This window comes from Sebastes umbrosus, chromosome 12 (genome assembly GCF_015220745.1).
Source record: "Sebastes umbrosus isolate fSebUmb1 chromosome 12, fSebUmb1.pri, whole genome shotgun sequence".
Lineage (NCBI taxonomy): Eukaryota > Metazoa > Chordata > Actinopteri > Perciformes > Sebastidae > Sebastes > Sebastes umbrosus.
This window is the reverse complement of record NC_051280.1, coordinates 23,424,934-23,440,926: the sequence shown is the minus strand read 5'-3', so window position 1 is coordinate 23,440,926 and position 15,993 is coordinate 23,424,934. Positions and strand designations below refer to the sequence as shown.

Sequence of the window (15,993 nt, the reverse complement as noted above, 5' to 3'; positions counted from 1 at the left end):
CTAACTACTAAAAAAGTTAATATAGTGCAGAAGAAATTGTTAAGTAAATCTTGAAAAAAAACCTGAAAAAAGCTGTTAAATTATTCTCTTTATTTGATATGTACAAATTAATTTGAGATGAGCCCTGTTTCTTTTCTTTTCACTGCCCTATCTGAACTTCTTTTGGACGTTTTGAATGCACACTATGTTTAATCTGCAAAAAAAACTGACTTTATTAATAATTAAAAAAATAATAATTATTACGCAGTGTTCAACCCCCCCTAAAAAGTATATGTTATTATTATTATATGTCTTTAAGGGGCGGATATGCTTTGTTTAGTTAATGCCCTGCCTACATTTTCAAATGTTTGAAAAAAGAGAAGCCTGCAGCCTCGCGCAGCCTGCAGCAGCCAGCAGCCGTTTAAACCTTCTTCCCATAATGCACTCCCTGAGCATCAGCGGGAAACCAAAATGGCGAACGTGTTGGGGGAAAATGAACCGTTTGTTATCTTCTGAAGAAGACGGAGCGAGAGACCCGACAGTTACCGCCACATACTGTAGAGAATAAACCCAGCTCAACCAGGAGAAGAAGCGGGACAAACACACAGAAGTTCAGAGTCATATTTAGTTGTTTTTACAGTGTTTTTTTGGTCGAAGAGGAGGAGACCGATGAGGTATTGTTGTCATCATGTTGTCTTCCTGTTGGGGGGCTGTGAGGGTCCGACGGTCAGCGACCTCTCTGCGGGTTAACGCTGAGCATGAGGGGGGTATTCATGATCACAACCAGGCCTGGCTGCTAGTTACTAACTCATATCACATTAAGACGTTTCACTGTGTTATCTGCAGCTCTTTATCCTCCTCGCTAGAGTGGCTAATATGGACTGATGTTGGGCTCAGTATCAGAACAAAGGGAATGTACAGACGGAGAGAGTGGGCTAAAGGGGAATGGAAACAACTCTTATAATGTTTTGCAGCAGACGATACAAATATAAAGTGTTAATTTGTTTAAATACAACTCTGAAATGTCACTGACATGTGTTCAAAATTAATTTCTGACGTGCAGCCAGCCCTACTGACTGACTGCATGGTTGTGATTAATTACCAATTAGCCAATTAGAAATGGAAACAACTTTAATGTTAACTTTAATGTTTTGCAGCAGAAGATAACAAAATATAAAGTGTTAATTTGTTTAAATACAACTAAGAAATGTCACTCAAAATTAATTTCTGACATGCAGCCAGCCCTACTGACTGCATGGATGTGATTAATTACCAATTAAGCTTTAATTAAGAGTATAATGATCACCTGTTGTTTGTGTCCACTGGAGACATTGTTTTGCAAGATCTTCTGTAACCACACAATATATCATTGTATTTTCACATTATCATTACACATAACAGGGCAGTATATCAGTAGAGATTCAGATATATCTACATATAATTCCTATTGGCTGTTATCTGTTACAAAGGGATTCCACTGATGGTCCAAATTATAGTATTGATTGTAGTATAAAATGTTATTTTGTGGAAATACAACTGACGAATGTCACTGACATGTGTTCAAAATTAATTTCTGACGTGCAGCCACCCTACTGACTGACTGCATGGGTGTGATTAATTACCAATTAGCCAATTAGAAATGGAAACAACTTTAATGTTAACTTTAATGTTTTGCAGCAGAAGATAACAAAATATAAAGCGTTAATTTGTTTAAATACAACTAAGAAATGTCACTGACATGTGTTCAAAATTAATTTCTGACGTGCAGCCAGCCCTACTGACAGCATGGGTGTGATTAATTACCAATTAAGCTTTAATTGAGAGTATAATGATCACCTGTTGTTTGTGTCCACTGGAGCCATTGCATTTTGCAAGATCTTCTGTAACCACACAATATATCAGTGTATTTTCCATTACATATAACAGGGCAGTATTTCAGTAGGGATTCAGATATATGTACACACAATTCCTATTGGCTGATTCCACTGATAGTCCTAATTATAGTGTTGATTGAAGTATTACTATTTTTAGAGGATTTATTATCAAGGGTCAAAGCTCTAATTAAGAGTAAAATAATCACCTGTTGTTGTTTGTGTCCACTGGAGGGGAAATGGCATGCGTTTCATTTTCAGCCACTGTTTTGCAAGATCTTCTGTAACCACACAATATATCAGTGTATTTTCCATTATCATTACACATAACAGGGCAGTATTTCAGTAGAGATTCAGATATATCTGCACATAATTCCTATTGGCTGTTATCTGTTACAAAGGGATTCCACTGATGGTCCAAATTATAGTATTGATTGTAGTATAAAGTGTTATTTTGTATAAATACAGCTGACTAATGTCACTGACATGTGCTCAAAATTAATAGTTAGTTTTTCTGACGTGCAGCCACCCTACTGACTGCATCATTGTTGTGATTAATTACCAATTATGAGCTCTAATTAAGAGTATAATAATCACCGGTTGTTTGTGTCCACTGCAGGGGAAATGGCATTGTTTTGCAAGATCTTCTGTAGCCACACAATATATCATTGTGTTTTTATTTACCATTACACATACAGGGGAGTATTTCAGTAGAGATTGAGATATATCTGCACATAATTCCTAAAGGGATTCCACTGATGGTCCAAATTATAGTGATGATTGAAGTATTACCATTTTTCGAGGATTTATTATCAAGGGTCTTGTTTGATTTGAATGAATTTTAATTTGATGACTTGAATTACTAAAAAATAAATAACTTTGGCCTGTGTGAAAAGCTTAGCTCGTCTTTTACTGGCATTTTTATTGTTTTTATTGTCATAGAGCTGCACCGATTAGTCGACTAATCAATTAGTCAATCGACAGAAAAATAATCTCCGGCTATTTTAGAAGATAAATAATATAAAGTGTTAATTTGTTTAAATACAACTGACAAATGTCACTGACATGTGTTCAAAATAATAGTTAGTTTCTGACGTGCAGCCACCCTACTGACTGCATCATGGTTGTGATTAATTACCAATTAGCCAATTAGAAATGGAAACAACTCTAACGTTATCTATAATGTTTTGAAGATACAAATATATAAAGTCTTAATTTGTATAAATACAACTGACAAATGTCACTGACATGTGCTCAAAATTAATAGTTAGTTTTTCTGACGTGCAGCCACCCTACTGACTGCATCATGGTTGTGGTTAATTACCAATTAGCTTTAATTAAGAGTATAATCACCTGTTGTTTGTGTCCACTGGAGACATTGTTTTGCAAGATCTTCTGTAACCACACAATATATCATTGTATTTTCCATTACCATAACACATAACAGGGCAGTATTTCAGTAGAGATTCAGATATATCTGCAAGTAATTCCTATTGGCTGTTATCTGTTACAAAGGGATTCCACTAGTCAATCGACAGAAAAATAATCTCCAACTATTTTAGAAGATAAAAAATATAAAGTGTTAATTTGTATAAATACAACTGACAAATGTCACTGACATGTGTTCAAAATTAATAGTTAGTTTCTGGATGTGCAGCCACCCCTACTGACTGCATCATGGTTGTGATTAATTACCAATTAGCTCTAATTAAGAGTATAATAATCACCTGTTGTTTGTGTCCACTGGAGGGGAAATGGCATGAGTTTCATTTTCAGCCATTGTTTTGCAAGATCTTCTGAAACCACACACTATATCATTGTATTTTCCATTATCATTACACATACAGGGCAGTATTTCAGTAGAGATTCAGATATATCTGCACATAATCCCTGTTGGCTGTAATCTGTTACAAAGGGATTCCACTGATGCTCCAAATTATAGTGTTGATTGAAGTATTACTATTTTTAGAGGATTTATTGTCAAGGGTCTAAGGATGGAGTGTTTGATTTTAATTAATTTTAATTTGATGACTTGAATTACAAAAAACAACAACTTTGGCCTGTGTGAAAAGCTTAGCTCGTCTTGTACTGGCATTTTTATTGAAATAATCAATATTATGCGTTGTTATAGAGCTGCAACGATTAGTCGACTAATCAATTAGTCAATCGACAGAAAAATAAACTATTTTTTATATTCGATTAATCTTTCATGCAAAATTGTTTAATGCTGTAAATATGGGTATTTACTGCTTTTCTCTGTTTTATATCATAGTAAAGTGAATATATTTGGGTTTTGAACTGACAAAACAAGACATTTAAAGACACCACCTTGGACTTTGAGAAACTGGGATGGACGTTTTTCACTGTTTACTGACATTTTATATCATACGTTTAATCTAGAAAATAATGGGCAGATTAATGGTAAACTAAAATAATTTTTAGTTGCAGGCAGCCCGCCATTGTTACATCTATGCTTGCATACATACTTTTTGGTTGTTCAATGAAATGCCAAGCATACTGTCAGCAGCCCATAGACTGGGAATTACTGACCATTATGCAGAGATTGACATATCTCTCTCTTTCTCTCTCTCTATTCCACTGCTTCCCTCTCTCCTCCAGAGACTCAGGGGTTGTGGATCACCTGTCTGTCCATCACAGAGCTCTCCCCCAGCGGCAGCAGCAGCAGGCTGTGTCTCTGTCCCCCACAAGCCCTTCTGCTGGGGGAGAGTATGGAGAGGACGAAATGTCTGACAGGTTCACGGAGGGACAGGACGTCTTGGCCCGCTGGTCAGATGGCTTGTTCTACTTGGGGACAATCACCAAGGTTAGTGTGAAGGAAACACTGAGTTTTATATCACAGTACCACCACATACTCCAGTACAGCAGATACTCAAAACACTGGAAACAGCTCAGTGGATTAGCACCCTAAGGAGGCCTTCAAGTTCATACATTTAACAGTTTTTTTAAACTTTTTGGTCCATTTTATTTCACCTAATTTTACAAAACCTCAAGCTGTTACTTAGATTATGCTTAGCAGGTTTGGTCATAGGACGCATATCGTCTACCTGGCAAAATCCTCTAAATTAGGTGAATGTGACACAAAACATTTGATTTCAGATCTTACTTAAAGCTGTAGCGATTAATTGATTAGCTGTCAACTATTAAATTAATATTTTGCTAATGGATGAATCACTTTTAAGAAAAACAGTCAAAATTCTGATTCCAGCTTCTTAAATGTGAATACTTTCTGGTTTCTTTCCTCCTCTATGACAGTAAACTGAATATCTTTGAGTTGTGGATAAAACAAGACATTTGAGGACGTCATCTTGGGCTTTGGGAAACACTGATTGACATTTTTCACCATTTTCTGACATTTTATAGACCAAACACATCGATTAATTGAGAAAATAATCGACAGATTAAGCCACAGTGAAAATAATCATTAGCTGTAGCCCTAATCTTACTATACTGGTGTGAAGATGTGACATGGCTGGGCAGTATGTGTAGGCTTTAAGAACAGTTTGGTGTTTAAGAAGACATAAATCTCTTTTTGTTTTCTCCTTCAGATAAATCGGGACAAGCAGCGATGCTTTGTAGTTTTTGAGGATCGGTCAAAGTCTTGGGTCCTGTGGAAGGATATTCAGACCGGTAAGTTCCTTCAACTTCAGGATTTAAATGTTTGTGAAATATTTGGATCTTACTATTGAGTAAAATGCAGCGAATCCTTGGTCGTTTGCAGGTAATCTAAACAACATAGTGTATGTTATTTTATTGCCTGGCAGCATCTGCACTTAAGATTCTGTACAGTTTAATAGTGACTTTGCTTGAATTCTTGGATTAGCATTGTGCTGTCCACACCCCTGTCTGTCTTCTTCTGCCTTACTTATCTCCCTACTCTCGTTGCTGGCAGTTAACTGTCCACAGTGTTTGGCATCAGTACAGCACAAGAGCACTGCCCACATGTAAAGATGAGCATAGGGGAGATACACAGAGAGGCCGGGGTCTATCTACCTCCAGATCAGCCAGTTAAAAATGCAAATATGACACAGATTTGCTTTATAATGAAGCATAAAAATGTAACCTATTTTGACGGATATCCATCATTTGGTTCTATATTTCTTTTTCAATCTTGACTCATTTCAAATTGAGCAGCTCCACATGTTGCTGCACAGCCTGGCATTAGGTTGCTTTTGAAATCTCCATCTCCCATTAACCCCCAATACTATGGGGGTTAATACAATTTTGTTTGAATTACATTTAAATGAAAATGAATGTGTCTGTTCAGAAACAGTGTCGTGATTAATCAGGATAATCTACAGTTGGAATCCAATCAAAAAAGGAGTCACTACAATCGCCCCTTTTGTTGCAGACTTAAAAAAGTATGAAGTGCTCGCCTAGCCTTTACTCACACACAAGCCTTTTCATCTCCATTTCAGGGGATGAAGATGATGAAGATGACGAGGACGATGACATTGTATGCTCTATATGCCAGGATGAAACTTCAGATGAACCCAATGAAATTGTCATTTGTGACAAGTGTGGACAAGGTACTGTTCATTGTCTCTAATGCCCTTACACCTAACGCTGAACAAAGCAGTTCTTTTATGTTATCCTCTTTTTAAACAGCCGTTCTTTGATCATCCACCTATTGAACTCTAATCTCTGGTCATGAAGGGCATTTGTACTTCTTCAAAGAGTGATCTAGTAGATGGCAGCTGCATGTAAATGTGTTCATTGTCTTTTAGGCTACCATCAGCTGTGCCACACCCCCGTCATCGATTCCTCGGTCATTGACTCAGATGACAAGTGGCTCTGCTCAGAGTGTGAGCTCACTTCTATGCCTAAGGTACAGCTTTTGTTTTGAGTATAATAGTATAAAGTAGTTGAATTTATGACTTGTTTGATTAGAACATGAAAGCTATTTAGTGAGACTCATTATCTGCTCTGCTTTAACTGTAAAGTAAAATGAACATAAGAGACTCTACAGTACAAGATAATCTATGGAGGAATGCTGTATATGTGTGTACATAGTTTTATGTTGCTTTTTGTCTTTGTGGGTTACAGAGGGGGGGTGCACACATGAGGGGAGCATCTGCAAAAGGCTTTCTGCAGCAGGAGCAGCAGCAGCATGTGGGGCTGCACCTGTCCCTTCCATACGCTCTGGACGAACTGGTTTGGGACCAGGGCCACAAGACTAACGGCGAGCAGTGCTACTGCTACTGTGGCGGTCCAGGAGAGTGAGTAACACATTGCATACTTTAAAGAACACACTAAAGAATCTGGGTCAAGAATTTCCTACATGCCTGCGTTTATTAAAAAAAATACATATCCTGATACAGCTAACCTCTCTCTCTCTTTTTCTCTTTTCTTGAAGTTGGTTCCTGAAGATGCTGCAGTGTAACGGGTGTCAACAGTGGTTCCATGAGGCGTGTCTCCATTGCTTACAGATGCCCATGCTCTACGGAGATAGGTGCAAATACCACTATGTGGATGTTTCATACTTATGTATATATATATTTATACCATGGCTGTGAATAATAGCCCAGGCACACCAAAAAAATATCAGCGTTGAAGGCCGTCAAGTTGCATTTGAACACACCGCAAAGACTACAGCGGACGGCCAGTTAGCACATATGTTCTGTGCCTGCGTGAGAGGAAATAACTTTCCACACCAGCAGGTGGCGGTAGTAGTGTGTATTCGTCATTCAGAAGGGAAACCAGAAGACCGAGGACTGCGGATATATATATTTGCCGACCATTTTCACACCGCTCTCACTCACCACTTAGCTTGATTCCAGATGGCCACGTCGTTGTGAAAATATCCATCTATTGGAATGATCAGATGAGATGAAGATGAAAAATAAGAAGAGCCTTCTTTGTTTGCCCTCTTGATTTTACTCGTTTGCTTACTTTCCTCACTTCCGTTTCTCTTTTCGTGCAATGATTTGTTTAAGTTGAACAGCCAATCAGAGGGATTTCTCTCACTGACGGGCGCCGCTGCCGATTCAACATGCTGAATTAGCCCAAAAAAAACGTGGGCAGACTAGAGGTAACGGTGCGGAACACACTCCAAAAACTAGGCCTACAGATGCTCACTGACAGCCCCAAACTGGCCAACTGCTGGCTTGGTGTGTCAGGGCCTTAAGACTTCTGATTGGTTGGCAGGGTTCTGGTAAAATTATTGGACACCTTAAGCATCCAGTTTAACCACCATTCGAGATAAGTGTGCAAAATATGTGAAACTGCAGCAAACAGAAGCAACGGTACTTGCGCTTCATGTCACGATACCAGTTCTTACTGGTTAAACAAACCTTATTAAAGTTAAAATGACTGCTTACAACCTTAAAAAAATATGATGGTTTAGACAATCTTTTTTTTTCTGTTTCCTCTCAAAGCTTTCCTACCCAAAGGAAATTAATTCAGTGGTGGAAATTATACTATGCTTGGTGTTATGTTCTGCACCTCCACTTTGTGTTTTCATATATCAGGACACGTCATCTTGTAATATTGCTTGGTAATATTTCCTTTCATTTACTTTCTGAAACGATAAAGCGCCAGGCCTTAAAATAATGTCCTGTGGTCACCAAATGATTTTTGCAGCGTAATAAGCTGATGTGTTTCTGTGTTTAGGTTTTATCTGTTTATTTGTTCCGTTTGCAATGGTGGACCAGAGTACCTCAGCCGACTGCCTCTCAGATGGTAAGTGAACCTCAAGATGCATGTTCAGTGTTGATGCAGATAGCCTTCCTTTAAAACTGTAGATTATTTGATAAATTAAACAAGGAATGCGATTGCCCTTCTTCCCAAAGTAGTGTTTTCTGTTTTAGGTACAACGCTCCCTCTTCCACCAAATGCTAGAGATCTATAATTAGGTTCCAGTATTTCATGTATCTTGTTTGTTTCTACACTTAAACTGTGCCACTGTGCCTTATCACCTCCCCTCAATTCATGCATTTGCTAAACATATTTGTTTTTCTTTTTATGATATTGTTTTGGAATCGGACTAAGTGAAGAAAACACAGCTTTTACTCAAATATTTCAGGGAGGATGTGACGCACCTGAGCCTGTACAACTTGAGTGTGATCCACAAGAAGAAGTATTTTGATTCTGAGATGCACCTGATGTCGTACATCAATGATAACTGGGAGCTGCTGCAGCTGGGGGAGGTAAGGACGCTACTTATCAAGTTACATGCGACTATATTCATTAACTTTCATTTGTGAAGGCGTTTTCACACCAAGAGAGCGGCGCGATGACATACAATGGCATGCAAAGAGGCGAATATACGCAAATTTGCGTTGGGCAACGCAAATGGCGCAATGCGAACATGCAAAAAAATTGTGGGAGTTAAAATATTTCAACTTGAGCAAGAAATTCGTGTTAGGCAGTGTCGCAAAAAAGACATTAGAGATTGTTGCTGCTTGTGGGCACTCAGCTACGATAGTGCATTATATTTGTACAGAGACCAGACGAAACTTTGTGTATAAATGTATGTATATGAACCATACACTGTCTACGGTATGAACAACAACATTGCTGCCGTATTTATGCCTAGAGGAATTTATCTTGAGTGTTGATGGAGCAGCTGCACAGCCTGGCACTGATCGATCCGAACTCCATTCAGAAAACAAGCAATTTTAATAGTTGTTTAATTGTTGTCTTGCGGACAGACACAGCATGTATTCAGACTTTTTACAAATCGGCATCTTTATGTAGTTATTTTGGCATCCTTTTTATCTCTTTTTTTTGCAATTACAGCACAATGTGTTTATTTTGAGTTCATACTGCAGTAGCAACGTGTGGCTTGCTAGTTACAGTCAGTGCAATGAAACTGTATGTGAATACAGTTCGTCGCCAGGTCATGTTATGAACCCAGACATGACGTTGTTTGGTTTTCTGACGTATCTGGGACTTCCACGACATGTGCAAAGCAGCAACAGTGGTTATTTCTTCCATGGTTGATGGCGGAATGAAAGGTTGTTGGTATCTATGGAAACAAGCTCCTTGTCCTCTTCGGCGTGCTTGCGCGAATCAACACAAAAGATACCAGCGGTTAAATTTTTGCTCCTGGTCTCAACACAGCTTAACAATGCACCAGTGGCCAATTATAGACACACACACTTTTATGTTTCTTTTTTACTTTAATACTGAACATAAAAACACATAGCTTAGTATTTAATTTAATATCAAAGAGTGTATGTTTTAGATTTGGCACAGGATGTCAGGAATTGGCAACCTGTTACCCGTTAGTGGGTTCCATACTATGAAGCTGCTTAATGCACCAGTATATCTCCAGTTGAGTGGAGACTAGGAAACCACATTGTTAGCTTGTCCTAGAGGGTTAATTATTTTAAAATTATCCCCGGCTTCCGAATTAGGTTTTGAAACCATATGGTGTTGATTTTCTGAAATATTTACCTTTTTTTCTTGCACCCTGTCTTTCCTGTTTGGCGACTTCCCCTCCCCCGTGTCTGCAGCTCGCTAACACTCCCAGATCAGAGCGATATGGAAGCGTACTGGAGGCATTAAACAACAACAGCAGCATGTAAGTCATTCCTTTACTGGTTAATCGTTTGTGTTGATGAAAGTGTTCAACCCTGTGTCTCTCTTAACTCCCATCTGTCCAGGTTTCTTTACTTTCTTATGTGTTTCTACTTGTCATTACCTTCTGTCCCCCTTCTCTCTCTTCCAGGTTTAAGTCGGGGAAGGAGGTGAAGAAAAAGAAGCACTTGTTTGGGCTGAGGATCCGTTTCCCTCCTGTTCCCCCCAACTCCGATGAGCCAACCAGCAGAGCGATGGAGAGGTCTTCACATGAGATCACCATCAAGGGATGTAAGTCCACCATGAGGTAAGATGTGAAACCTACATTTGAAGTTACATGTTTTGAAATGACCTCTCCCTAATTCATTGTCAGCTTTTGAATTTGAACTTCTTATGTTTGACTTATGAAATAAAATGAGAAAAAGTGATAAAACATGCAAAAAAAAGCTGAGATACACCTTGTAATTTGTTTCATAATGTGTTACTGCTTAGCAGTTATAATGTAATTAATATGCATAACTGTCATTGCTTGTGAAACTCTTATGTTGCTCTAGAGCTTGCAGTACTTTAACCAACGGCACAGAGAAGAAGAAGAAAAAGAGGAAGCAAGGAGCACGTTCTCTGGAGACTAAACCACAACGCAGTGAACTCAGATCCCAGGTGTGTGCGCATGCATTTGTATGTGTGTCTTAGTGGGCGTGAGCTGGGTGTGTGCATATTTGTTGAAATAGGTTTGAACTCACACTGGGGATTTTGAGAAACTGTTAAATTAAAAGGAAACACACTGAGTATTTCTAACCTTTTTGTCTTGTCTTTGACAGGAGGTAAGAAAGCCTCTACCACTAGAGCCCCACACATTGGATCACTTGACCTTTATCAAGTAAGTGAGGGATTGCGGTGCAGAATTCCTAAACATATTACTGTTCCACTGTGTAGTGGGGAAGCTACCATGCTGTTAGGGCTGGTTTCATTCTCCATTAATCCCATGAGCCCATGATGACGTCTTCAAAGTGCTTATGTCCTTTTTAATCGACTATAATGTAACAAATAAAAAAAGCACCAAATCCTCACATTCTTTATTTTAATTTTTACTTGATTAGTGACTAAAAACGATTTATTGATTATCAGTTTTTGCAGATTCATTTTCTCTTGATTGACTGATTAAGGGATTTATTGATTCAGTTCTGTGTACAGTAACTGTAACTAACTTTCAGCAGCATTTTTCTTTTCTGTGTATAATTTTTCATTTTACCGTCCCCACAACACCAGGAGTGAGCGGTCTGTGCAGTCTTCAAGAACCTCCGATGTGGAATCCATAGGAGCCCTGAGCACCTCAGAAACTACCTCAACTAGCATTTCAAGACAGTCCAGGTATGCCTGCTATACAACATTCAACCCTTTCTCACTTTAACAACTATGGAGGGCATTGTCGGTCTGTCTGTCGGTTGATCCACGACTTCGGTCCAGACTGAAATATCTCAACAGCTATGGGATGGATTACCATGACATTTTGTACAGACATTCACGGCCCCCCAGATGAAGAACTCTAATGACTTGATGGATCCCCCTGACTTTTCCTCGTGTCATCATCAGGTTGACATTTGTGGTTTTGAGTGAAATGTCACACCAAACGCGAAGCAAACTTTTTGAGCGGCACGATTACATACAAAGTCGATGCAAAGAGGCGAATAGACGTGAGTTTGCGCCGCGTGACGCTGTGTCACAAAAGCCTATCACTGTTGAGATTCTCCTCCTGTCGTCACTGATGTCCTGACGTAGTTGAATCAGAAATGGAGGAAAAAATGTTGTAGCTGTCTGTGGGCACCCAGAGCTCTACAATAATAACTCATATTTGTACACCGGAGGATAATCTGTGTATGAATGTATGTGTATAAACCACAGACTCTCTATGATATAAACAATAACGTCGCTGCCGTATTTATGCCTAGATGATGTTGTGTTGATGGAGCAGCTACAATGTTAGCGTAGCCTGGCACTGATCGATCACTCATTGCTTGTCGTCTTCAGACAGACCTGACAGATCATGAATTCAGACTTTTTACAAATCTGCATCATTATGTAGATATTTGGTCATACTTTTGATGCGTTTATTGTAATTAAATCACAGCAAAATCTGTTTATTTTGGGTTCATACCGCTGTAGTAAAACTGATTAATTCAGCCAACATGTGGCTTGCTAGATACAGTAAAAACGGGTCCTTGAAATTCAGAGCAGCTCCGGATGTTGTAATGAACCCAGAGACGACGGCGTTTGATTTTCCGACGAATCTGGGACATCCACAACATGTACAAAGCAGGAATAGTGGTTATTTTGGCCTTGGTTGATGAAACGTTGTTGGTACCTACATAGAGGTAAAGCCCCTCCTCCTCTCCGGCGCGTCTAGTGTGAGTGACGCAAGTGAACACATTATCCCGCGGACAAGTGCACGTGAGAAACCCGAGGCGAAATTTGCTTCACGGTTGGTGTTAAAGTCACATAAAATTTTGTACAGACATTCATGTTCCCCTCAAGTTTTTCTCTGCCACCATCATCAAGTCATAATTTCAAGTGTTGCAATACTTTATTACTACATACCTTCAAAACTATTTTCCCACATACCGATCAGCCTCAGCTGTACTTTGTGTTTAGTGGGTTGTGCATGCTAACATGCTGAGATTTTGAACAAGGTGAACATTACATTCTTGACATCAGCATGTTGGCTTCGTCACTGTTGGCATGTTAACATGCGGATGTTAGCATTTATCTCAAAGCACTGTGCCCAGTACAGCCGCTGTAGATTCTTCGTCTTGTTTTTGTAATTCTCCCCTGTATATTTTTGTTTTTGCCCTTAGAGTTAAAAATCTGTTTTTTGACTTCCTCTCTTCCTATCAAAAATCCTCCAGCTGTAGCTCCAGCAAGACGCGCTCCACCGCCTGCATCATGCCTGTTTCCGCTCCCCCCTTAAAAAGGAAACGTGGGCGACCACGACGGGTCCCCAACCCAGAGATCCCCCCTCCCAGCCATGCAGACCCAAACTCCTCAGCTATGGAGATGCCGAGCCCACTCCCAGGGCTTCACTCCACAGACATAGTTCACGGCATGGACCCCAACAGCCAGCTCTCCCACCTCAAGACCTCCATCAGCAGCTATTTCGGAGCGGCGGGGCGGCTGGCTTGCGGGGAAAAGTACAAAGTCCTGGCACGACGGGTCACCCTTGACGGCAAGGTGCAGTACCTGGTGGAGTGGGAAGGAGTCACTGCGTCCTAGACTTGTCATCTTCTAACTTTTAACCAGCGCCTGCAGGACGTGGCTGTGCTAAGGACATGTACACAGCCTGTATTCAGAGCATTAATTGATATATGCCTTTTGTTTAGTTTAGACAGGAGCAAGTTTTGCCTGTTAAACTTACTGCAAAGCCTACTGGTTCAGTGCACATGCCTAAACATGTCTTTTCCTCTTTGATAAAGACGAGGCATTGTCATTATACCACCCTATATTTGTGTTATTCTGCTTTTAACTTTCATTATTTGCTTTGAATGTTTACAGCAACCCCCACTTATATGGGGCAAATAATCGATCCGTGCACTGCACCTGTAGGCTTTTAGTGAATCATTATTGTACTTAATTTTTAATCCAGTGATATGCTTTTCATTTCCAGACCAATTAAGTATGAAACTGTAAGTGTTTTTTTTGACAGAATGTAGTTGGTGAGGCATTAAATGGTAAGTCTTGGAGGATAAGAGGAAAGAGGGGACACTTTGTTCAAAGATTATTCATTAACTTCACTACTTCAGTCATGCAATGAACAATTAGTTTGGTTAACATTTTTTTTTTTTTTTACTTTCTAGCAGTGTCCCCTCCTCTAATCCTAGCTACAAGTACCTCTTGTTGGCCTTGAGCAGACATATCCTTCAGTTGTGTTTTGGATAGTGTGCTAGTTTGTGAGCAGTTCAGGAGGAACTCAAAAACAAAAGAGATGTGCTGCTGCAAATGTTTTATTTTATATAGAATTATACTACATATATTATTACCTTTTCCACTTGTATTTTCTCGTCTTTTTTTCAATCAGCATTTTCTTCTCTTTTTTTGATTATGGATTGCTCATATCAAATTATATCCGTTAGGCCGTCATCTCTTTTTGAACAGAGCTTTTTCAGCTCTTACAAGGCAGCATTTTCTCCCATGGTAAAGTTCTCTAAATCCTTTTTTTATGTTAGTTAAAGCTCCTAGTTTGAATTTAAATTTAAAGATCATATCCCCCAAATTAAGTGTTATTTCATTATATAAATGTTCAGAAGCTAAAACCCAAGAGGACTTCTAGTAAATTGTGTCCATTCTAAAAAAAAGAAATACAGAAATTGTTTATATAGTAAAGATTTATTTCGAGAAGCTCCACCGCCTTAGTCTCAATTAATTAACCTTTAAAACATTTTGATTTGAAATTGATTAAAATGACTGTTGACTGAAATCTTTAAGGACCTATTTAGTTTTGACTTTGTTGATAGTTGCTGCAGAAGATGAATGTTGTATACCCAGTTTCCAAACTTATAGTTTATAAGTTTTTTTGCTTTTTTTGTGCTGCCTATGCAAGTTAGTCCTGGATAAAAGTGTTGTTCAGTCATATAATTGTGACATAAGGGGAGCTTCAACATTATTATGATGATTTGACTCTAAATTGTTTTGTGTGACGGGTGCAAAAATGCACTTGGATTTTGCTTTCACAGTCAAGTTCACCATGTAGTCTACACACTCAGGATATTCCCAAAACCTTCACTGTATTGCATAGGCCATCATTTGCAGCCTGACAGGAGGTTTAGATATAAGTTATTTACTCAGTGTTGTTGGTCAGTATTTTTATATCAGGTCCTCCTTTTGTCACATTACTTTGGACCATATGTATGTATGTAAGCTTTTTTTTTTCTATGAGCAAAATAATTTGTAGTCCATTTTTACTGCTACACCTGCTTGTTTAATCCGAGTCAGAAAGCAATCACTGGAAAACTAATATGCTGTATGTCATTGCATGAGGTAAATATTCCGTTGGTTCGGCTGTCTCTTTTCGAGATGTTTCTATTTTTGTTAAAAAATGGACAGAGCTTTTTTCACATTGATACCTCTTCATTATACGGATGTAGTCGGTGCATTTGAAGTTCCTCTCTGTTCAGCCAGTGTCTCAGCCCACATGTTGCAACCACTGGCTTCCAGCAGGCTTCGGTAGCCAAAGAACATAACATGTAACGTCTGCTTTGTCTCTTGAGATTCTTCTTATTACATTTTTATACATCATTATGTAGGTTGACGTGATACTTCTGAACCTGTTTAGTTAAAGGATAAATAAAAGCTGATATTTTCAAATGTTGTGTTACGTATATAGATGTTTAATTGCTGACTGTAGTTGATGTTTCAACACTAGAGCCAAAGAACGTATAGTGCCAAGACGTGAAAGTCAATTGTTCGTTCCATTGCAAAATCAGCGCCCAGCAGGAGAGCTACACTTCCGCCATTTTGGACTGAAAGCGACTACCGGACGCCAAGGCCTATTGAAGGAAGCTGGGACACAGGCGGACACGGGTCTTGGGGTGTGGGGTATGACGCATTGTAA

General features: G+C 39.1%; 1 protein-coding gene across 1 annotated transcript; it reads left to right on the top strand.

Moving 5' to 3' along the window:
- The first annotated feature begins 381 nt into the window (after positions 1 to 381).
- On the top strand, positions 382 to 15,746 carry mtf2 (metal response element binding transcription factor 2). The gene is made up of 15 exons (XM_037787912.1): positions 382 to 653; positions 4,470 to 4,674; positions 5,417 to 5,498; positions 6,287 to 6,397; positions 6,596 to 6,696; positions 6,915 to 7,087; positions 7,225 to 7,320; positions 8,481 to 8,549; positions 8,893 to 9,016; positions 10,328 to 10,395; positions 10,543 to 10,698; positions 10,946 to 11,051; positions 11,213 to 11,271; positions 11,661 to 11,762; positions 13,295 to 15,746. The coding sequence occupies exons 1-15, from the start codon at positions 649 to 651 to the stop codon at positions 13,656 to 13,658; spliced, it is 1,821 nt and encodes a 606-aa protein (XP_037643840.1). The 5' UTR covers positions 382 to 648; the 3' UTR covers positions 13,659 to 15,746.
- The last annotated feature ends 247 nt before the right edge of the window (positions 15,747 to 15,993 follow it).

Excerpts from the sequence above, each read along its gene's own strand:
- mtf2 (XM_037787912.1), top strand. Across the intron at positions 5,499-6,286 it reads GTGGAAGGATATTCAGACCG|GGGATGAAGATGATGAAGAT; the intron begins GTAAGTTCCTTC and ends TCTCCATTTCAG. Across the intron at positions 9,017-10,327 it reads AGCTGCTGCAGCTGGGGGAG|CTCGCTAACACTCCCAGATC; the intron begins GTAAGGACGCTA and ends CCGTGTCTGCAG.